Source organism: Cupressus sempervirens, chromosome 5 (assembly GCF_028749045.1).
Source record: "Cupressus sempervirens isolate cs-2001-9-10 chromosome 5, ASM2874904v1, whole genome shotgun sequence".
Lineage (NCBI taxonomy): Eukaryota > Viridiplantae > Streptophyta > Pinopsida > Cupressales > Cupressaceae > Cupressus > Cupressus sempervirens.
In genome coordinates this window covers 944,427,606-944,452,001 of record NC_143122.1, presented here as the reverse complement: position 1 = coordinate 944,452,001, position 24,396 = coordinate 944,427,606, and the positions used below count along the sequence as shown (strand labels likewise).

General features: G+C 35.7%; 1 protein-coding gene across 2 annotated transcripts in view; it reads right to left on the bottom strand.

Moving 5' to 3' along the window:
• Positions 1-24,396, bottom strand: part of NOF1 (U3 small nucleolar RNA-associated protein) — a 341,291-nt gene that overhangs the window by 43,141 nt on the left and 273,754 nt on the right. For both annotated transcript variants that reach the window (XM_089833039.1, XM_089833040.1), the window contains exons 20-21: positions 8,538-8,567; positions 8,051-8,145 (exon numbers count right to left, since the gene is read on the bottom strand). In XM_089833039.1, coding sequence (XP_089689165.1) covers positions 8,051-8,145; positions 8,538-8,567 — 125 coding nt within the window. The remainder of the gene's footprint in view (positions 1-8,050; positions 8,146-8,537; positions 8,568-24,396) is intronic.

Below are 24,396 nucleotides of genomic sequence, written 5' to 3'. Positions count from 1 at the left end.
TCGTTGTCTAATGTTGAGTTGCATTTGACATCACTGTTCTGTTGACCCCATATATATTGCTACTATGAGTCAACTGTTATAATCAATATGAATTTATATGTATCAAACTCTGATATATATATTTATCATCTATTAACCATCTTTCCCAAATTGGTGTTTATTTGTATATATATCCTTTTTATTATTCTTATATTTTTGATTGTAACTGGTCCAATATATATCTGTTGTGTCTTCGAAACTTATTTATCTGACACACTCTTGACAAGTCGAAAATAATTTCCCTCATCTTATTACTATCTTCTTATTGAGTCTATCAGAGTAACATGAATTGCCGCGATTCACGCGATCGGCAAAATCGGCAAGTTGGTAAAAAATTGCCAAAAGTCACCAATTTTAAAATCTTTGAATTTCAAGGCTTTTTTCACCTTGCCAATTCATGGGCGATTCATAATTCGAGTAGGCCTTTCCTATTCCGATTTTTGTTTCTTTGGTCTGTATGCTTTCCATTCATTTGTATTTGGACTCTGGGCTATATCTGTACACACGATCTTCTTATGTATCATTCCTTGTATTCGATTGTATCTTATGTGGCTCCTCTGTTTTAAAACTATCTGACATATCTTGTACAAATTGTTTGTCTTTGTTTCTTTATAGCATATTCTAAAAGTAGATATCTCCTTACTTTGACATCAATGACAATATCTCAAACACTTTGGGCATTGCCTTGAGAGCTATACAGACCAATCTAGATCCCATAAAGACATCCAACTTTGCTGCCAATTCCTTCAATAGTTGATGGCTCTGGAATTAGATTTATAAATGTCTCTAGCATTAAATTTACAAAGGAGACTTGGACAGGAGAGAATCTTGATGTTCCAGAGAGTAGATAGTTTTGGAAGGAAATATAATGTCCGTAAAGAACTTACAATGAGATCTACTTGTAATATGCTTATTTGTGGTAATCACCAGAATGACCTTTGGAGAAACATTTTGAACTCCCAATCAATCCCTAAGACTAACTTATTTTGGTGGGGGTTATGCACGCCACAATACTTACTCAAGACAATCTCATATGATGAGGGTTCAAGTTGGAAAACCATTGTGTCCACTACAAGTAGAATGAGAAGTTGATTACCCATCAATTCATACATCACCCCTTTGTGTGAGTTGTGGAAGACAATTTTGCAATTACTTCAAATCAATTAGGTGATGACTAGTGATTTTCAAAATCTCTCCTTCAATTGGAAAGGGACCTCCTTTAATGCAAATATCAAATAATTGTGGTGTTTAACCCCTCCACACCTAGGTTGGGGAATTAAAAAGAAAAGGAACAATAAGATCTTGTATGAAAAGGAAAGTCCATTGAAGGTGGTTTTTGGCATCTTCCACAAGTTGTTGTTAGAAAATTGAAGTGTCACCAAGTGGCCTTGCCACACATTCCTCCTCTCGATGGTTTCCAAATTGCAAGGAATTGGGCTTTACAAGACTCCTTTAGGAAGTTTCACAGGTCTAAAAACCTTAAAGATGATGAGCACAAAACGGACACCACCCCCTTGTTCAAGTTGGTCCAAATAAAATTTTGACAAAATGATAAAACAATCTCAAGGTCTGGTTTTTGTGGGAGGTGAAATTAGAGATGATTCCACGATGTTAGCAACAACTTTTATTGGTGCATTGCCTAGACATACTGAAAATCAAATAGAGGAAATAGGCTTCCTCTAGGGGCACAAGATTGTACTGTCCATTGCAACTAGAGCACTTTCAATCAAGAGGAGCTCTAAGCTCATGATTGATGTTGCTAAAGGATTGAAGACCAACGAGTCTGTAGAATGCATTCGAAGTGATGTTAATAGGCTCTTGCAAGGATTTGATTCTTTTACCATCAACCATGTTTACAAGGAGGGCAGTGTTGTTACATACTCTCTTTCTATGAATAGATACAATCTAGAGGGTTTGAGGTGTTGGTAAAACCTTGTTTCCCTACCAACTGATATGTAAACTCTCTTGAATAGTGTTCAATACCTAAGGGAGATAACATGTGACACACTACATTGGAAATATTGTCTCCATTGTACTTTAAGGTATTGGGTACCACTATTCAAGTGCAGTTGTGTCAAAAGATTGACGTGTCAATTACGCTACTATTGCTAAATTGAAAGAATCCATAGGAGGAGGTTAAGCCATGCCACAAATAACACAAGGGATGTTGACACACAAACAAAAATGCCCCTAGCATCATTTACAAAAGAGATTTGAAACTATCACCAAGCTCTGATGCCACTTGTTACAAATGGTGATTGTTGCACCAAAAGATTGACTTGTCGATGCTTGATACAACCACCAGACTTATAGAATCCACATATAGGTTTAACCATGTCATGAATCTCGTGAGGGATGCTGGTGCACTACCAACAACCCTAATACCCTTACCTGTTAAATTCTGAACAGGAATGGTGAATGCATCAAAGTATTTGGAATTTGAATTCAGGACTAATGATGTGGATAGCTAGTGTAACTTATTGGAGAGGCATTGATTACTGTTTTCCCAAGCGACTTCTATGTATTCATATTGATTACATTGATCTCAGAGTAGTTACAATAATAAGATAAAATCATACAACTAATGTGACCAGCAACATTCGCATTAGCATTACCCCTCACATAATGAAAGGTACCCTACATGCGTTATAATGAAAAGACTCTTGCTTGTGGGAAACTGTAGCTCACATGAGTATTTTTTGGGAGGATGGCTAAATAATTTCACGCAACTAGACATGCAACATTTTTCATGTCTTTTAATCAATTGGTGTTAACAACTTTCCCTTGTTGTATCAAGAGTTGCAGTTCTCATTTCAAAGAGGATTGTACTACATGTTCTATTACAAATATGGGGGGCAATCACAGCAAGGTCGAGCTGAAAAAAGTGGAGCTCAAGAATGACCTCACAATTTGGCACATTTACAAGGAGGGCGAGGTCAGTTTTATTCAATCTATTAATGGGTTTGATGAGGAACTCTATCCAGTTTGCTGGCTCCTGGATTAATAAATGGGTTTTGGTTGGTGATATTTCTTTTGAAATAAGAAAATAGGTCATCGTCGAAGCCATTGGGCTTCCTACCATGGGCATAAAATTAAAGAAGACTAGCCAAATGGTAGACAATGATAGTTTAAGTAGCTTCAAGCACAGCTAGGTTCCAATAAAGAAGCGGGGCGAATATGATAGGGTTAAGCTACCTCCCCCTTCGGACCAAACCAATTTTATGATCATGAGATACTTTACACTGGAAGGCTATTTTAAAATTTACTACTATTACCATATTTTGCTTCTTAATAAATTAACGAATCATGAAATCATCCCATTTCTGTTTTGTTGTTGAATTGTCTTGAGAATTCTATGTTTCATTGTAAGAATAATGTCCAATCAGGGTAAGAAAAACTAATTTACTTACACCATGGCCTTAGTTTTAGAGTTGCAATAATTTTTATTTGGCCCTCTAGCCTTCTAAACTGTTTAATGTCTATGACGCCTATATGTCACAATCCACATCATTCACATTCCAAGTGAAACAAGAAGGTAGGTATTTAATACCCAAGGGAAAGAAAAATTGCATCATGTCCAGGCACCCTAGAAATTATGAACTCTAATGATGATGTCCTTAAGTCCATCCCAAAAGGAAAGACTCTTTGTTGTCCACTTGCAAGAGAAAAGGCAGCCCCACAACACTAAAATGCAACAAACAATGAAAGTCACTTGATGGAAAGTATTTGACTACAATGTTCCTAAGGGAAAGTACCTGATGACAAGTACGCGTGGGTAAATACTCGAGGATAGTGCACTTGAGAAAAAGTATCTGGTGGTGGGGGGGGGGGGGGGTACCTAAGGGAAATGTGCTTGTGGGGAATTCCATTCGACACCTTAAACCTTCAATCGTAAACTGCACTCAGCATGCTTTGACTCCCAACACCAATATTCCACTTGTAAAATCAAGCACCCATACGGTAATTAGGCTTCATCGTATGGCAACTAGGTATTACCTATATAACAAGGTATCAGTATAGTGATTAAGACTCTCCCCTACTACCTATGTTTTACTTGTACAGATAAGTAGGTCCACACACTTGCAAACACTTCAGACAATAATGTATGTTGCTATTTTAATTAAAACATTATAAGGATCCAACTGTAGATAATTCCTCTGCCAATTTTATTATTGTAGATAGAGGATGAATCATCTAACATAAAGTATCGTCAATAGCATTGAATGGCCAAGAACTAGATATTTTTATGGGTGATAGATTATAACTCAGAATACATCAAATTTGTCTTCACTAGAAAACTTCGTCATTTTCAATAATAGGTACAATAAGCTGAGGAATAATCCGCATTGAAAGTGTGAATGCCAAACTAAGAATGATCTTGCACCTTCGAAATGACAAACAATATTGAATTCCAACTAGCATTGCAAATTCGAAAAAATCTCCACGATGATTACCTAGGGTGACAACCAATGCCATATAAAGGACCCCAATAATTTTTTGGAAGTTACAATAGCTCACATGCCGACATTATTTTCTTATTTGGGCCCCCTCATTTAACAAATTAATCAATTAAATAAATAAGTTCTTATAGTTTGAATTTTAGGACTGCTTAAATAATTAACTTAGAGACCTCTCGACCCAAAGACTGCTTGCCCTCAAGCAATAAAAAAATGGTTTGTTGTCCGACAGGCTCCTCGATCACAAACCATACATTGATGGCGGCAACCATATCTACCGAAATCTACATGCCACATGATGATTGCACTTATACCCTACTTACAATTTCTTGATCCAATGTTGTGTGAATCTCCAATAAGCTTGCAATGCTCTACTCTGACAAAAACAATGCCTTGCCATGATCCCTTAAGTGTCTTTGTCATCTTCAACAAGTATTGGTTCACCACATTGAGACTCATTAGATGCCACAACATTTCTAATCTATGTTTTGAATGTGTTCTTTGCTTCAACCAATAGTAGTGCTTGCTCGTTTGAAAGATCACTAGTAGAGTCCATATTTCTATAAAGTTAATTCACAAATGTTCGCTTGCAGAAATTTGTGCAAGCACCTTCTTCACCTTTGTGGTTCTCTTGATGATTTGGATTTTATCCATTTGAAGGGACCATTGTTCATTCTTGCTTGTATATATCTTCTTGTGGCTGAATTGAAATTGTGAGCATACCTTCATCTTCCACAGGGCACATGATGTTATGTAGCACATTGTTGGTCTCCAATCTTAGATCGTTGTTGTAGATTATTATACCCTATACATCATCCTCATTTCTATGTAATCCTTGAGAGATATGTCCATCTGTCATCCACCATTAACTGAATCATGCTTAAATTTCTTCGAGGACTCAACCAAAGAGGGTTGATGTTGGATCCTTGATGGGAAAGTTGAAATAATCAGCCTTGTATTGAACTATTGAGAACTTCCCTTAGCTTCATTTGTCTATTCTTTTCTCGAGTGATTAAGCATCTCTGCTATCTATTGTTGTCATCTTGCTAATGTCTCACTAAAGAGTTGTTGAATTCTAGATTACTCCGTCAACAAGGTTATCATATCCACATGTGCATCTTCCATTCCATCACTTGGTGCCATGTTTTTTCCAACAAGTTCGCAGGATCACTAGATCTGATACCACAAAGTGTACAAAATGATTAAAGTCACTTGATGGCAAGTTACCCAAGGGAAAATATTCGATGACAATGTACCTAAGGGAAAGTACCTGAGGGAATGTACTCAAGGGAAACTACCTGAGGGCAATATACTACTTGAAGGAAAATATCTAAGGGGAATGTACTTGAGGGGAAGTACCCTAGGGGAATTACTTGAGGGGAATCCCTTCAACACCTTCAACCCTTAATCATGGACTCCATTTGGCACTCGACACCCTTTAGCTCCCAAACAATGTCACATTTATACAATCAAGTACCTGTACGGTCAATAAGACTTTCAACCATAGAGTATGTTTTTCCTATACAAAAAAGTTGGCCCACACACTTCCAGACACTTCGTCCGACAATGTAGGTTGTTACTTCAATTAAAACACAATGAAGGATCCGATAATAGATAACTCTAGTGTCCATTATATTATTGTGGATACAGGATGAATCATCAATATAGGGTATGCACTATCAACAACATTAAATGGCCAAGAACTAGATATTTTTATTTTAGAGATAAGAATATAGCTCAGAGTGCATCAAATGTGTGTTCAATTGAAGACTTCATAGATTTAAACCATAGGCATAATGGGTTGAAGATTAACTCCCATTGAATTACAAATGCCATAATAGGAAGGATCTTCTACCTCCAAAACAACAAGAAACACTGAATTTCAACTGGAATTGCAAATACACAAAAATATAAACTCCACAATGATTACCTATGGTGTCAACCAATGCCTTATAAAAGCCTCCAAGAAGTTTTTGGAAAGTTACAATAGGTCATAGTGACATTATTTTATTATTTTGGGCAGCTTTATTTAAATTAAATTAATTAAATAAATAAATGCTTATGATATTATTTGAATTCTAGGACCATTTAGTTTATTAACTTAATTCACTTTATTAAAATTAGGGACATTATACCAAAAAAAAAGCCAAATTCTTTGTTTGGGAGGTTAGCACTTATAACGATGAGGTGAAGGAGCATAGCATCCTTGAAGATTCAACAAACTAGAAAAATAATTTGCTAAAAAAGGAAAAGAGCTATTTGTGGGCAATGATTTTGAGGAAGAGACAGAGCTGGAGAATTGGGTAGCTAATATGGGGACTAAGAAAAATAAGAACACGGAGGATAATCATTTGGGGACCGATGTTGATGGTAGCTTGAAAAAATTTACCACCAAGAGCTCAACTCGTTCTTTTGATAAAGTGGGGGAGGGACCTGCTGAACTTGGTAATGCATGACGCTAACTAAGGAGAACCCTATTCTATCCAGCTTTAATGCAGCTTCCTTCTTGAATTTGGAAAGCTTACAAAGTGAGGTGGAAAGTCTTAAGAATAGAGTGGGCAAGGTGGAAAGAAAACTTGGAAGAATTTCCAAATTCAGTCTTCGTATTATGCACAACTTCGCCAGCTCTATCTGCTTGGTGCAATGCAAGATTCTTGGGGATGATGAACAAGAGGAAGGAAATTATGAGGATTTTTTCAAATTCCTCATTTATGATTGGTCTCATGTACTGCACAATCTAGTTGTGTTACTAAATCTTTACACAAGATTTAATTGGGATTTGGACCCGTACCCCTCTAGGACTTTTCTATGTATTTTTGCTTTCAGCTAATGTGGTTTTTTGAACTTTTGTTGGTTGTGCTACAACTTCAGCTGTACTAGTAGGATTTTGGATAGGCTTTTAGTTTGTTCCTTATTATTTGTAATACTCCATCCTGTGCTGCCAACTATCATGGGCATAGGCTGTTGAACTATAGCCTATGTTTATCTATTTTACCGGTTATGTTTTAGGAAGCTGTTGATATTTCTTTTTGTACGCCCTCAAGCAGTGATCTTGAAAGGGTTAGTACCTCATCTTTTGCTGCTGATTCATATCAAAGACATATAACAATTGAATACTGAAGCAAGGTCACAAAATGATAATTAGTAACCTTCACAAACATAAAATTCATAAACATTAGGTTCTTAGAAGTTGTGGGCCCTTAAATTGTCGAAGGCAAAGTCAAATTTACTTGGTTTGCTAGTACAGGAAAATGTGATCTGTGTACAACTCTTTACTAGGAAGGCATACTTTTCAAAACAAATATTTAATAATAATATGTCTAACACATACGATACCTCTTTTTCAGCTATGCATTCAATAAACATGAATAAAGGATGAATTAGTTTAGAGCAGCCATTTTTTTAACGAAATTCTGATAATAAATAAATAAAGAAAATATCTCTAAGTGTACTTCACTTGCCAACCAAACAGAAAGCATAATGTTCCCATATAAGAAGTTTCGAAGACAAACATTGAAGAAATCAAAACAAATGTTATCTATGAATGTACTTACTCGCCAAGCAAGCAAAAAGAAGCATTTTGCTCTTTTAAGAAGTTCCGAAGACGGACAAAGTCAAAGTATGAGCTTATAAATAACATGATTCCACCCTGCATAGTTAAAATCAAACTGTTAATTGGGTCTTGTTCACATCAGAAAATACAAGCACAATTCTTTAAAGATATCTAAGAATTTGATAGCAAATTTATATGAATAAAGCATAGACTCAATTGGGAGCATGAAATTTTTTCAGTACACTTAAAATGTCAGAAAAGAACATTGAACTTAGAACATATGGTGTTCTCCTTCAATTGACTTCAAAAATAATTAGGCTGTTAGAAGCCATCGACATAAAATGAACCATTCTCTACCAATTTAGAAAATAAAGGAGTGGAAAGTTACAAGCATTTAAGGATATAGAATTCTATTTCAGCATTAAAATAAATTTTGATTAAAATTTGAGGATGCAATTTTTGGGAAAAGAAGCATGCGATAATTCTACCTGCAGTGAATCCTTGATTTTTGGGAATATCTGCACAAAGACCAGAATGCATTATAACCAAAAGTTTCTTATCTCTCTTTCTTCCTCATTTTATTGCAAAACAAATATTAGATCAATATTAACAAATAGAATACAAGAATAGACCATGACTGCTAGACAACCAAGAGAATTTGCACCAAGGGTTCATATAATTCCATGACATTTTTGAATGCTAGAATCTAAAACAAGGGAAAAGGAAAATTTTCCAGTTAATCATTTAGTCAACCATTCTTTTTTATAAGTAGGCCAGCTACTTTAATAGTCATTTTCCTCAAAGATGGCTTCCTTGATAGAATTCCATATCTGCTTTCCCCACCAGTTTAGAAATCTGTTTGTCATCCAAAATATTCATTTTTTACCTTATTCATTCTTTACTAGTCTCTTACTTATTTAATTAAAATAAAATTAGTTATCAATAGACACCACTTCAAGATGTATTGTAACACAACCTATCAACAAGACATGAGAAGTCCTATCAGCTGTAGCCCTTAGACCACATATAAATACCCAATTGTCATTTATCATTCTCACCTTACTATTATTCTATTTCTATTTTTAACAAAGAAAGAAAGATCCAACACATGTTTTATTTCTACCTGTCTCCAACTCAAGATACACCCATCATAACATACAGTTTTGCCTTCTCTTTTTAAACTCCACTTTACAAAATGTTAGATGGTAAAGTTACTGGGAAACCTTGTATTTTAGATGTTTCATCCTCCCTATTCAAAAAGAAAAAGCTCTGCTAGAAAGCTACTGCCCACATGAATTATTAGTAGTGATATATCAACGTTAGCAAATACTACAAATGTTGCTCTATACTGCAGAAGTGCATTTTACTGTCATTATTTATAATAAACAATATTGTCCCAAGGTTAAAAAAAGGCTTTGTTCCCATCCCTACTTAAGAACCTTATTAGTTGAGTACAGCAAGAAATTAAGTCCTAGTAAAATGGTAGAAGGTAGAGACATCAAAATAACAACAGGACCAGAAGTATTGTTCACAAACAAGCAATTGTCAAATGCCTTCAACTCGTCAACAAGGAAAGGAAAAATGAAGACCATCATCAAGCGAAGGAATTTTGGGAGGTTGTCACGTCAGAAAGCCAAAAAGTCTCTGTAAATCAACCAAAGTCTAGCACAAAATGAACAAAAAGGCATTGATGCAGGTCACTCTCTCATGGATAGCCAAGTACAGATTCATCAATGAGGAATTGGCATAAAAATTACAAACAAACATTCAGAAGTAGAATGCAATATGCTCATTATTTTGAATCTCCCCCTCCATGTGAAAAGTAGTGAAGATCACAGTTACCCAAATAAATCACATAATACAATTGTTAACTTGTGATATGACAGAAACTGATTGTTACAGTTCATGACACAATAAGTCCTCAATTTCACAGAGTGTATACACTTATTATTGTGTTAGATTGACATGGATACATCTTATATGTAAACTGCATTGCCCAAAAATCACTATGGCTGGTTACCAACTAATGTCCTGGTAGCTGTAAGCAGGTATATAGGATGGCTACTTACTGAAATTTACATTGCAAAATATTATAGATTCATGACAAGCCCGAGAATATTATAGCCTCTCACTGTGCATCCTACAAGTCCAATTGGTTCCTGGTGGATAATAGTCTAAAGAAAGTCCGATAAAATGTGTTCATCAGATAAGAAAGGCAAACAAAACCCTAAAAGACAAATATTGTGCAGATAAAGTGAACAAAAACAGTAGTTGATGATTAGGGTAAAGAGAATATAAAAACTTGAGATGGCAAGGTAAAAAAAGTGAATTTAAATTTGCTGCATGAACTTGTAGTGCAACGAATCAACAAAAAAGACCCTTTAAATATAAATGAGTACACAAAAGGCCATGAGACCCAAAACAAGTTGGCTCGCACTATTTCAAACACCAAATTCTCAAAAGCAACATGATTAACCCAGTGTATCCTGTATTCAATGCAGTTTCTTAATTTATTCAGCAGTTGCTGTGACTTGTCGCCCATGCAGTAGGGAAAGTTTGAATGCTGACCATAGGAACACTGGCAATGGTTGCAGTATTTGCATTCCATGCAAGCTCACAACATTATCAAAATCAAAATAAAACTCAACATTAGAAAAGTGGGTGAATAATAAGTCATCCTTGATTCAATACCATATTTCCCAATGACATGACAAATGTCGTCATAAGGTCCAACAAGATAAACAAAACAAATGAAATTTGTCACAAGACATGACCCAAAGGGCAAAATTAAACTTATGAACATTGTCACAAAACCCAAAACACTAAGAAATCAAGTGAACACTAAGATAAGGCCCAAAGACATAGATAAGAATAACTAGCACTGCCATAAGACTAGAATGTCATTTCCCACTTTTTATAGATAAATTAATGGAAATGTTCTCTACTGCAACATTTCTTATGGGTCAAGGAAGGACACTGGCATTTTATCTTGGATCCATGATGAATTATATCTCTAAGACTGCTATAGGTCAATTAAATGTTAAATATATGTATATTATTTTGTTATGACAACCAACAGGGTGTTGGATTCCTCTCAAGGACACTAAAAACTACCAAGAGCATGTGGCACTTCATTATAGCTGATTTCATATCAGTTTGCCTATTTTTAGCTAGGAAGTAGGTAATGGCTATAAAAGAATTCCAAGTGAGCAGTTTTGATTTGAAGTGCTAAAAACAAATTTGCATAAACATGGGTACTTATAGGGTATCAGAACAGATATGATTATTTTTTAATACTTGGGCTATGGACACAACGAGATACAACATTGATAATAAACGTATACACATATTAACACACTACTTCAAAAGCGATCTTGTAATGTCCCCAATTTTGGCAGGTCCACGCAGTTGATGGAGTTAGCTCATCATAGTGACCGTCATGAGTTGACAAGGTGTTTTGGGGGTCTTAGTTGTGGACTTACTATTTTTAGTAAGTCTATTTTTTGCAGTTGCTATTTTTGGTAGTGCAGTGGGTGGCTTCAGCAATTGGTCGTCACCTGCAGTTAATAAAGTAATAAATTGCATGAGCTCTTATTTATTTATTAATCATTGAGTTGCATTATTATAATAAGGTTTATATTATTATAATAATGACTTCAAGAGATATTTCCAAAAAGCAAGTTGGAAAGTTTCTAGAGTTGTGTTCTTTTGGGAAACTTCCACAATTTTTGAAGTGGAGTTTTAAGGAAACTTTGGCTAATAAAAGCTTATAAATGAGAGCTCATTTCATTGGGAAACCCGGCTTGAATATATATTTGATTTTGTGCCTTTGTGATTTTTTCCTGGGTTCTTAATTGTATGCCCTTGCTGATGTATAAGGGTGGAAATTCATTTTTCAATTTAGCTGCTGAGGTATAACTAAGTTTTCCCAACTTCTATACTATTCATCACTGTATCTGAGAAGTGTTTTCATTCCACTGCGGAAGCATAGTGGATTGATATTTGTTGGATTCTCCTATTGTGTTCACTGTGGCTAAGGAGACAAACATCCTGGAGATTGACTAATTGTTGTTGTTTGGCAATTAAGGAGGGATCGAGCTGGTTATTGTGATAGCTGAAAGTGTATTCTAGAAGTGTGAAAGTTTCTATTGGGAGCTTGTACTAGAGATCGAACTTGATATTGGGAATTTACATATTAATTGATGCTAGCGGCTAGGTGTGAAATGAAGTTGATTATTCTCAAGAGGTTAGGTGTTAGCATGGATTTCATTCACAACCTGTGCTTGAAGTGGAACGGTTGTCAAGCAAGTCGTGAGGCATTACAGTTGGAGCTGGCGTCAAAGTTTTTAGTCATACCAAGGAATTTTGGAAGCCACGTGGATAATCTAGCTCCCTGCTTGCCGCATTGTACACAACCTTTTGCATTACCTTGAACAATCCAAGGACGGCTACCATTTGCAGTGGATTGAGCATTATGGAGTCACTGTGAAATTATAGGAAGTTGTTGCATTGCACGGCTTGACACAATTAATTGCAGTTCGGGTGCCATGTTCATTTTATATGATTTACATTTATGTTCTCCAAAAAAAACTTGCATAAATAAAGAGTTAAGGGAGCTATCCATTTTTCATCTGTTATCATTTCAAATTTCTTGAACTTGTTGATTCTAGTTTTCATAGAAAATTAAGCAAATACATTATAAAACTGTTAAAGTTGCAAAAACAACAAGTTGTGATCAATATCCAAGTTGGAAGACAGTTCGGGTTTTTACAGATATAGACACATAAATAATTATAAATTAATTTAACACTTTACAATATGTAAAAATGGTAGAGTTGCATTGGAAGCCAATGCAAAAAACTGTTCAGTGAAATAGAAAACATTTCATTTGTCTTTCTCATTTGGTGTAGGTTTTCCTTACACTGGTTTTTTAAAAATTGCCTTAATGAAGTTTTTTAAAATTAAATTAGGGAAGATTTACATGATTTTTTTTAAAAACTTAAATCACATAGTATTTGGCACCGTTGGAAAATCAAGTCCTTTTGGGCACACATGGGTACAAGTTTGATGTGCATCCAAGTTGCATTGGATACAAGCTAAGTTATCAGATTCTCTCTAGCAACCCTCAAAGTCTACTTTGATACTATACAATGTCTAGTCCTTGTCGAATTCTCCCCGAATTCTCCTATAGAATACGAATTCTGTCAAAGGAACACAAGCAGAATTCAGAGAAAATTTGGAGCAAATTTTGAAGAATTTGCTGCCCAAAAGCCAAACTTGGGCTGAATTTGGTCTCAATACTTTTTAGACTTTTATTAAGTTTTTTTTGCCTAATTTGGTCAATTTGATCCTACCAACCGTAAAGTGACCACTAAAAAGACCAAAAAAGATGGATTATATGTCCTTTATGCATTTTTGAATGAAAACGAAAACTTCCTTATAGAGGAAATCCAAATTGACGATTATAGAGGAATTTCTTTTAAAATGATATGATATCTTTAAATCCGAGGCTTAAATTTTGAATCTCAACTTCTGATCTAGCCTAGTTAGAAATTCTCTAATTAATACAAAATGAAAATTCAGATAACTGCATGTATCCTTTGATAATTCCTTTCATTCTCAAACTATCCCCTTGATATGAAAATATGTTCCATGCATATAACCAAGCAAGTATATCATGTTGTATGTATGGCTAAATGATGCAATTAATATCCTATTGAACTGAAACATAGCAATCAAGGTGTATTTTGCTATGTTGCTTTACTATGAGGAAAGTGATGTATCGGCTTATTTGTTGTTGCATATATATACACACACATACATATTTTTAAAAACATATGTTTTTGTATGGATGAACCCAAAATGAATCCGAACCCAACCCAAAAAAAATTCGAAGAATTTTGAACCCACAAACATACGGGAATCCAAACCGGCAACTTAGGATATAGGGACGCATACACTGGAGGAGTGATAAAAGAGTTTCCAACTACTGTGACTAGAAAAAAGTATTTTATTTTATTTTACAATTGGCAACTTATAAATATTTTTAGAAGTATCTCATACTTATTCATGTTAGTTATGAGAGAGTAAAAGAAGAGCGTCTTTATTGCCTAAAGATGAGTCCAAAATCAAGTGGAGGTTACAACAACTCTTTGAGAGGACTATATTGGAGGAAAATCAATGAGTATAATATAATCTTACTAGTTAGGGTGCAAGGATGGTTGTGGATACATGAATCTCGTAAATAGATGTGTGAAGTTATTTTGGGGGGTTTACATGCGTTCGAGTATGTGTGCATATATCTATGTGTGTGTGTGTGTTATACATACAAAAAAAATTAAAGAAGCAATATACAAGACCAAAATTTCCAAAAATGGGATGAGAAAAGGGAAAAAATCAACATTAACCCACAAAATTTTTCAAACATACATATACACTAATTTTTATAGAACATTAACTTGTATTGATTTGTGATATTGCTATTAGGATTTAACTATGTAGTTTTTGAGTCAAACTCATTGACTCATGTTTCATGAGTAGAAATATATAACAGATCAATTACTGATAAAAATAAAAATATATATTAATATATTAAATATTAGAGTTCAAATATCATATATATATACCACTGATATTTGATCAACAAAAAAACTAGTGTTACAAGCCTCGGACTCAGCAAGCCGAGATCAGGTTCCGACCTGTTGTCCCGCATTTTGTCACCACAAAATGTAGGTAACAATATGAAACTTTTTCAAATTAGTTTCACATTTCTCCGAGTTTAGTTCATTATTTAATTGGTTAGTATTGATCAATCAATCGATATAGGGGATCCTTTTACTGAAGGCTTTCATCAAGTCCTTTTTGTTTTTTTGTTTGTCGAGCCTATGTTTGATTTTTTAGGCCTTCATCATCCTTTTCTTCATTTTTAAGTGTGTGTTTGTTGGCCTTTAGTCTTTTAGTTTTGCTCAAGTCATTGCTTTCAGTTTTTCCTTCGATTTGATCTATCCTAGGACTTAATCGAAGTTGGCAGTAAAAAGATATGACCAATTTAGTGCCCAAAAAGTGGACATTTTCGATGCAACTGCACGAATTAAAAATATCATGTTATAGTTTTAAGTTGACATTCACTTTTTGAAAAATATCACATAAGTTAACTTTATGTTATGTTTTTAAGTTACTTTTTTCATTTTAATTTTTCACTTAAAGTAATTATAGTGCACTTTATGTTATATTTTTAAATTGAGTTGCTTTTTGAGTTTTCACTTAAGTGACTATATTAACTATATAGTTTGATTTAATTTTTTATTTTTAAATCAAATGTTCTAGTTAATATTACTAAAATGATATCTGCACATTATATTTTAAATATGATAGTGTAAATGTTATTTATGACCCATTTAAGTAATATTTCATCAAAAATTAAATTGACATGTGCTTAATTCATCACTTAAGTTGTGCACATGTCTACAAGCACATTTCATCAAAAGTATTCAAATGTACCCAAAATATGCGATTTTGAATGAAAATGCATGCAACCCCATAAAAAGCATGCAATCACACCAAAATGGTGAGACATGCATATTGCGAAAATATGCAAAGGCATCAAAAAGGTGTGTTTTGCTAAGAACACATGCATATGCATCTTGAAAACCCGTTTTTGACCAAAATGCGTATTTATAAAACATGTCAATGCACTCAAAAGGTGCGTTTGGGTAAAAGGAAGCTCAAGACATGTTTTTAAAACATGAATATGCATCTCTAGAGTGTGTTTTGCTTATAACACATGCATGTTTATCCCCAAAACCCGTTTTTGAAGATTCAAGAGTGAAAATTTTGATGTTTTCCTCCTCCAAAAACACATCTTTCATCAACAATGCTTAGATCTGCCCATATAATGGGCATTTTGAGTTTTAATGCATATGTATGCATTTGGGGGTCATGATTTTGCATATTCAAGACAAATATGACTCAAATACATGCATTTTTTAGACACATTTTTGCTAAAAACGCCCAAATTTGGGGCAGTTTTGATCACTTTTTGGCTCAAATATAAGTTGTTTTCAGATTTTAATCCATATATATACTATTGAAGAACATGTTTTTGCCTTTAGATGTAAAAAAAGCTTCATTTCATGCTTTTTATGAATCACGTTTTTGTTAAAAATGCCTAGAAAATTGGGGATTTTATCCAACTTTTGCATTTTGAAGCCACATTTTTTCATTTGAATCCATGTATTACCATTTGGGGAAGTTGTTTTTGCATTCACGAGTCAAAAACCGTCAATTTACATGCATTTTTTAACCATGTGTTTTGCAAACACGACCTAGATTTTTGCATTGAAAAGCCACATTTTTTTGTTAAAAAAACTCAAAAAATGGCATTTCAGCCCATACATTTAGATCAAGAGGGGACGTTTTCAAGTTTTAATGCATGCTATTGCCTTTGGAGACTATGTTTTTGGCATTCTCATGTCAAATTCGACCATTGAATGTCCATTACATGCAAATCCGGATATGAGGGAGAATTAGTTTTCAAAATCTACAAATCTTTCTATTTTGGCTCAAAACCTCTAAGTGAACATCTTCAAGTTTGCTCATCAATTCTTGCTTATGATGCTATTTCCATGCATATTATGGCTTGTTATTGCACATTTGTCCAAATGTATACCATGTAAAGTGCAAATTCTCTTTAAATAGGACAAAAAGATTCATTTTTAAGTATTTGGAATTTTCCCAAATTCCAAATTGCACTTAAAAGCAACTTGCTTCGTGACATGTTTAAGTCTAGACTCTAAAACCAGAGGCATGTGTTTGTTTTCATTGTTTGTTTCCTTGCTTTCTCGATTTTCTTCTTCTGGAAGAAATTTCAAGTTCTTTCCCAAGAACTTGAGCACGTTTCACTTCACTTAACCTTCCACCTCTTCATGTATGTGCATCATTTCATTCCACCTACATCATTGCATATCATATTCGCCATTACATGCCAAGGAACACTGCATCTCATTCTCCACATTCATTTCCATCTTTCGAACCTAAATGCATGTTCATTTTACATGTAACTCACTTTAAGTGCAATGACATCCAGAGCACCCATTTTTGACTGAAGATCACACTTTTAAAGTCAAAATTTATCATTTGCACGCATTCCCATGCACCTATCCTTCATTCCTTAAAGCATCTTTATAAGAACTCATCCTTTTCCCATACGTATTTACATGTCATCCATCTCTTAGGTCCCATTTTAGCCCTATGCAAGTACTTTCCGTATCACATCCAATTCATTGCATATGCTCAATGAGTATCTAATCAATAGTCTAAATATATTGATCCTCAGAGATCCATTTTGCCAATATTCTCATGGAGTCATAATTCATATCTTCCAATGATGGATTCAATTCCATTGAAACTTTCATGTTGTAAAAAGTCGAGATATGTTAGAATTTTTATCAAGAATGAAGACATCCCATAAAGAAGGCGTGCTTTGAATCAAAGAAATGGTAATTCATTTGGTCTCCACTTTCCCAATGATTGTCCGAGAATCTGAGTTTGTATGGGAATGGACCAAGCACTTTGCTTCATAAAAAATAAATAAATAAAGGTGTTGACAGAAAGTTATTTTGAGTTTACATCCAAATATCGTCGAAAAGATCTTTATAGTGTCAGAGACTCTATAATGTGCCAATCTACAATGGAGAATTCATGACAACTCAATAGGAAAAACTTAATCACATCAAGTTTTCAAATAACAATGGACAATTCATCAAAGAGAGTCAAAGGCTATCAAAAGATGCAACACCATGGTTATCAAGGTGAATGTAGTGACACAAAATACAAGAACTCCCAATCCTATGATCATCCAGGATAGCATCGCTAGGTACAAGGCCCTTTAAAACAATCCCTAGGATTGTTTCTTTTCTCTTTTGTCTTTCTTCTTCTTCTTTTATGTTTGTAATTGAAGAGGATGTATATGCAAATGTGTAATTACATGTAATACGATTTACATGTGTAATGACATGCAATCTAATAATTTCTCTTTTTAGTTAGACCAGGTCAAAGTTGGTTGAGTTGCTCCCTCTTTTTCCTCCATCTTTTTCTCAACTCCTTTGCTTATATAAGGAGTACCCCCCTCATTGTAAATATTATCTTTTATTGTATGCAAGAGAGCTCGGGAGAAATTGTGCCAGCAAAACTTTGATTGTGTAGCACTATTTTGATAGAAAAGTGAATACAAAGGAACAATTGAAACTAAAATTTAATTAAATGCAATTGTAACTTGTGCTAATTGGAAGCTTGGTCTGTGATTTGCATATGTTATCTTTGGTTTATAATATATCATATTCTTGATAATTGAGTATAAAATGAGATAAGAAGCAATTGGAACCGGAGCTTTGACTCGGAACAATTGTAGAGATATATAGACTAGAAGCTTTATCTATAGCTTATATCTCTTTCTTGATTCACCAAATAATTAGGATATGTTTACTTTTGGAAGTCTTTATGCCCTATTAGTAAAGCTTATTCATATAGAATTATGACCGAACTTAGAGCCAAATCGGTACACTTTTAGCTAGCCTTTGAGTTAGTGTTGGTTTATCAGTATCACCATTTTCAGCTTTTAGATATAAGCGTAGTTAGAGATTTCAACCTGCCCATTACTTGGTCCATGGGTAAGTGGCTTCTTTCCTAAAAGTTAAGAGGAAAGAATATTGGTAACACCCTTTTCCAAAATCTCTCAACTTCTTGCTTACCTTAAGTTGATCCAAGCAATGGTGAAAAGGGGGAGCCTTTCCTTTAAGGTAGGAGAGACTCTATCTCACATGTTGTGGTTGGTCATCCTATTTTGCAATTAGATTTTACCCAAAACTGTTGGTTGCAAAATATCCACCCAACACGACCCAAATTTGTGTCCAGACTAAGTAAATAAAACAACCCAAGAATTTCAAAGATATTTAAGGACGTGATTTTTTCATGCATCATTTAGTCAATTAACATAAAACACAATAATTGAGATATAAAAAAGCTACTTTGCACACATACACAATTTTGAATGGATCACATAAGGTTCAATGAGAGTTTCAGAAGGCAATTAGTTAGAGTTAAACTAAATAACATAATAGAAATATAGTGTCACTATCAAATGTCTGCAATTTTCAAATATCATGGACTATAAAATCCATGGAATCAAAAATTCAAAACACATCAAAATAAAGGCTCATAATAGACTATATCCTCCTACGAGTATACCTAAGATAGGTCATGGAAGACTCTAGAGACATCATTTTTTCCTATATCTCAGTTTGAACCTCAGGGACATGTTCATCCTCCTCATCGTCATACACATCCTCCTAATCCTCATCATCAAGGTTGGATCCATCACTCTCAGCCTCAGGATCCTACATTGGGTTTCCTTGTACTCTAGCCTCTTGCACTACCATCACTACTACCTCTACCTCTTGATCCACTTGATCAACTCAATTCAAGTCTTCATCATTGAAGACGAGATCATCAATATTTGTGTTCTGTCATAACCACCCCTTTTTTGTTTTTTGAGGAGACTTGCAAACTACTAAGTATTATCAATAGAGTGTTATTTTCAACATGGCATTTTGACAAACACTTCTCAACATACAACAATAAGTATGCAAAGTCTAGAAGCTCCATATTTGCTAATAAAATATTGATTTTGCAATAGAAATGTTTACATACATTGGCCTTATAGGCTGCACCAAATATTAAAACTTGTATTTAACAATTACAAGGCCTAAAATGAACAGTATGACAGAAGGAACATGAAAGTAGAGATCTATAGATGAAATGACAGCATCCCAATTTTTAACCGGCAAGGGTGGGCAAAAAAATTCTATGCAACACTGTTCATGCACCGTAGCAACACTATTCACGGCACTGTAGCAATTTCACTATTCACGTACACTGTAGCAAAACACTGTTCACACGCACTGTAGCAAAAGCACTATTCACGTGCACTATAGCAAAACCACTATTCACACGCATTGTAGCAAAAACATTGTTCACACACACTATAGCAAAACACTATTCATGGCTGCATAACCTAAACTTCAAAGCTCTTATATCATGTGTAAAATCATCAATAAATCCCACTATGTTTCCTAAATGAAAACACCTGATAATCCTCCTGACTATGTCTTTCAATAGCAAATAGAATGCTAGCAAAGAGGGGTTTTGTCCTCCAAGCTCAACAATTAGATTTCCCAAAAAATCCATTAGCATAATAATAATACCATCCAAGCATGCCCCAACTCATTCCAGCCAAGAGAATATAAAGCCCCCCCAAATAGTCGACTTCATTTGCATAAGCAATGTGGGATAAATGGTATAAACCTTTTTAAAACAACTTTATAATAAAGTGACTTAATTGATAAGTCTTTTATTTAATTATCACTTTATAATAAAGTAAAATTAACTTCGGCATTAAAACCGCATGAGTCGAACTCAGAATACCATGTATGATAGCTCATCGAAAAGAGCTCAACGAAATCTACCAAGCCGAAAACCTAAAATTTCCGTATCACTTGACTCCCATTGACTTACTAAAGTTAGTAACTCCTGAAAATATTGCCAAATGAGCTCCCTAACCACTTCATTAGCTTGCGGAAGCTCCTGTCATAGGCTAATCTATTGACCTCGATGGTCACATTAAGTAGGGGACATTACAGTCCGCCCCCTTGAAATTGTTTGCCCTCAAGCAATCTTAGTTCTAGATGCTGCAATACTTGCTCTTTTTCCCAAGTAGCATCCTCCTTTGACAGGCTTCTCCACTTAAACAAGTATTCCTTAACTACCCCGTTCCTAAGAGTCCTCTATCAAGTATCCAGAATAATTTTAGGAACCAACACAAGCTTCCCCTCCTTATCCAACGGCGGCAAATCTATAGAAGGCATTATTCATTGACCAATGGCCTTCTTAAGTCTCGACACATGAAACACATTATGTACTCGACTGCCCTCCGGAAGCTCAATCTCATAGGCAACATCGCCCACTTTGCAAATCACTCTATAGGGGCCATTAAACCAAGGGTTCAGCTTCTTGGCTCCATTCTTCTTGAGCGTTGACTGTCTGTATGGTTGTAGCCTCAAGTAAACCATTTCCCCTACCTCAAAACTACGCTCTACCCTGTGCTGATCAGCATACAACTTCTGTGGATTCTGAGCCTACTGTATGTTTTCCCTGAGCACTCTCAGAGTATCTTGACTATCCTGCAATAAGTCTTTAGCTTTGGGCATTTTGTTGTCCCCCAAAACTAAATCGATGAAGCTAGGTGCTTCATAACCATACAATGCCATGAAAGGAGTCATCTTGATGGACATCTAATACGTCGTATTATAACAGTACTCTCCCATATGCAACCATCTGACCCAAGCTCTTTGTTGAGCACTCACATAGTTTCTCAAATATCCCTCCACCCATTTATTCACAATCTCTGTCTACCCATTTGTCTGTGGATGGTAACTAGTGTTGGGTGTAAGATCTATACCACACAACCTAAACAGTTCTTGCCAAAAACACTCATAAATTTACCATCCCAATCACTAACTATGAATCTAGGCAGCCCATATAACCTGAATATCTCTCTAAAGAAAAGATCTTCCACTTGTGTTGTTGTGTAAGTGGATGGAATAGCAAAGAAGTGAGAAAATTTCGTCAAGCGGTCTACCACCACATAGATGCAATCTCTGCCCTGCACTTGTAGTAAATCAGTGATGAAGTCCGTAGAAATGCTTTCCCATTTCCCATCCGGAATGGGTAAGGGTTGTAGTAAACCTGCAGGAAACGTGTGCTCTCCCTTATTTTGATGACAAACAACACACTCCCTGACATACCTCTGAACATCATCCTTGAGCCCTCTCCATGAGAACTGCTCTCGAATTTTCCTGTAGGTCTTGAAGACCCCTAGATGCCCAGCTGTAGGTGCATCATGAAATGCCCTCAAAATCTTCTCTCGAGACTGTGATGTAGGGATCAAATAAACCTTGTCCTGAAGTCTGATCAACCCATCCAACATCGCATACCTGCCATCTTAAATGGTGCCCACAACTATCCTAGAAGCTCAATCATCTCCTGCATACTCCGTTGCAATCCGATCTCTCCAATCTCCTGAAACCTCTACCAGAGCACGTAAGCGAAGTCTCTGAGATAAAGCAATAGCCACCATGTTTTTCTTACCTTCGACAAACTCTATATCAAAGTCATAAGCTTGCAATTTAGTAACTCATTTCTGTTGCTGGCCAATAAGATTGTGCTGGCAAATGAAGTATTTAATTCTGTTGTGATTGGTCTTGATCACACAATGCCCACCTACCAAATAAGATTTGAATTTGGCCAACACATGCATTATGGCCAACAATTCCCTGTCGTAGATAGAATAGCTCCTCTCAACTCCTTGGAGCTTCCTACTCTCGAATGCAATGGAGTCTCTCCTACATCAATACTGCCCCTATCCCATCTCCTGAAGCATCACACTGAAGCTCAAATAGTTTCACAAACTCAGGTAGAGCTACAACTGGACAAGATGACATTACCTATTTGAAGTGGTCAAAACATCTCTATGCTGCCTTTGTCCATGTGAAGGCCCCCTTCTTGGTGAGATTCGTCAAAGGTGCAACAATTTGTGAGAATCCCATAACAAACCTCCTGTAAAAGCCACATAGACCAAAGAACTCCTTGAGCTGTGTGAGGTTTGTGGGAGTAGGCCAATCCACAATACCTCTAATCTTTTCGAGATCAACCCAAACACCATTTGCACTAATGGTATCCCAAGGTAAAGGAGCTTGGTCATGCCAAACTCGCATTTAGATTCCTTGGCATACAATGACTCTGTCCAGAATAGATAAGACCTCTTCTAGATGTTGTAAGTGCTCCTCCTAGGTCTTATTGAAGACCAAGATGCCATCAAAGAAGATCAAAACGAATCTCCTCAACTGCCTCCTGAATACCTAGTCCATATAACTCTAAAATGTAGCGGGAGCATTGGTTAGCCCAAATGGCATTACCATAAACTCAAAGTGGCCATAGTGACATCAGAAGGTTGTCTTCTTGATGTCCTCTAATCTCATCTGAATCTGATGCTATCCAGATCATAGATCAATTTTGGTGAAGCACGCCTCTGCATCTCATCAATCCTAGGAATCGGATATCTCTTTTTAATTGTTTTCTTATTTAGTGCCCTGTAATCGATGCACATGCACATCGTGCCATCCTTCTTCACTAGAACTACTGCTAAAGCAAAAGGGCTTTTGCTAGACCTAATGTGCCCCATCTCCAGTAGCTCCTTAATTGCCTTCTCTATCTCATCCTTGTGTTTCTTAGGATGACAATAGGGGGTAATCATGACCGGTTTGGCTCCTTCCTCGAGCTCAATAACATGCTCTATTCCCTTGTCAAGAGGGACCCCATGTGGAATATTGCCAAATACTTTGGCAGGCCTATCGAGTATCTCCCGAATATCTGGTGGATGACTCTTTATTTGTGGCTCCTGTGGATCTGACATAATGAAACATTCTACTGCCCACTCTATGTCGTTATGCTTAAAAAGTCTATGCATTCTCCTTAGGGAGACTACTCTGCAACTCCCATCCAAAAGTCCTCTAAGTACAACAGTTCTTCCCTCATGCTAGAATCTCATCTCCAATTTGCTAGGTTGAGTGTGAACTCAACTAGCGAGGCCATCCATGTCATGTCGAGGATGATATCATAGTCTCCCATGTCTACTACATAGAACTCATCTTCCAACTTATAGCCATCTCCAAATCTTATGTGAAGATTAGATATCTTCCAAGTGCATAATAATTTGTGGCTATTAGCTACCATGACTTTAAATCTAGCATGCTCGTCAGTTTGTAAGCCTCTCGTGGCTACCAGTTGTGCATCTATGAAGTTATGTGTAGCTCCGATGTCAATAAGAGAGATCACTTTCAGCCCGTAGATAGTACCCTTGAACCTAAATGTGATTGCCTTTTGAGCCCCCGTCAATCGTGCCAATGACCTATCATCCTTAGGAATGTCGTTCTCCTCTGGAGTGCTACTCTCATCCAAGTTAGAGTGTTGATCCTCCCCCTCTGACTGTGACTCCTCTGCTCAAAAATATTCCATTTGATTTGCCTTAGCCTTGAAAGGGCAATTATGAGATAAATCCCAAGGCTCTCTACAAAGAAATCATACCTTCTTCCTCCTCAACTCATTTAAGATGTCATTGTCCAACTTATTATCCCTTTTTGGCTGAGCATCCTTATGAAAAGATTTTTTGTCCTTCTCCTTATCCATCTTCATATGTGAATCCCTATGCTGAAATCTGCTCCTAAAAGAAGGTGT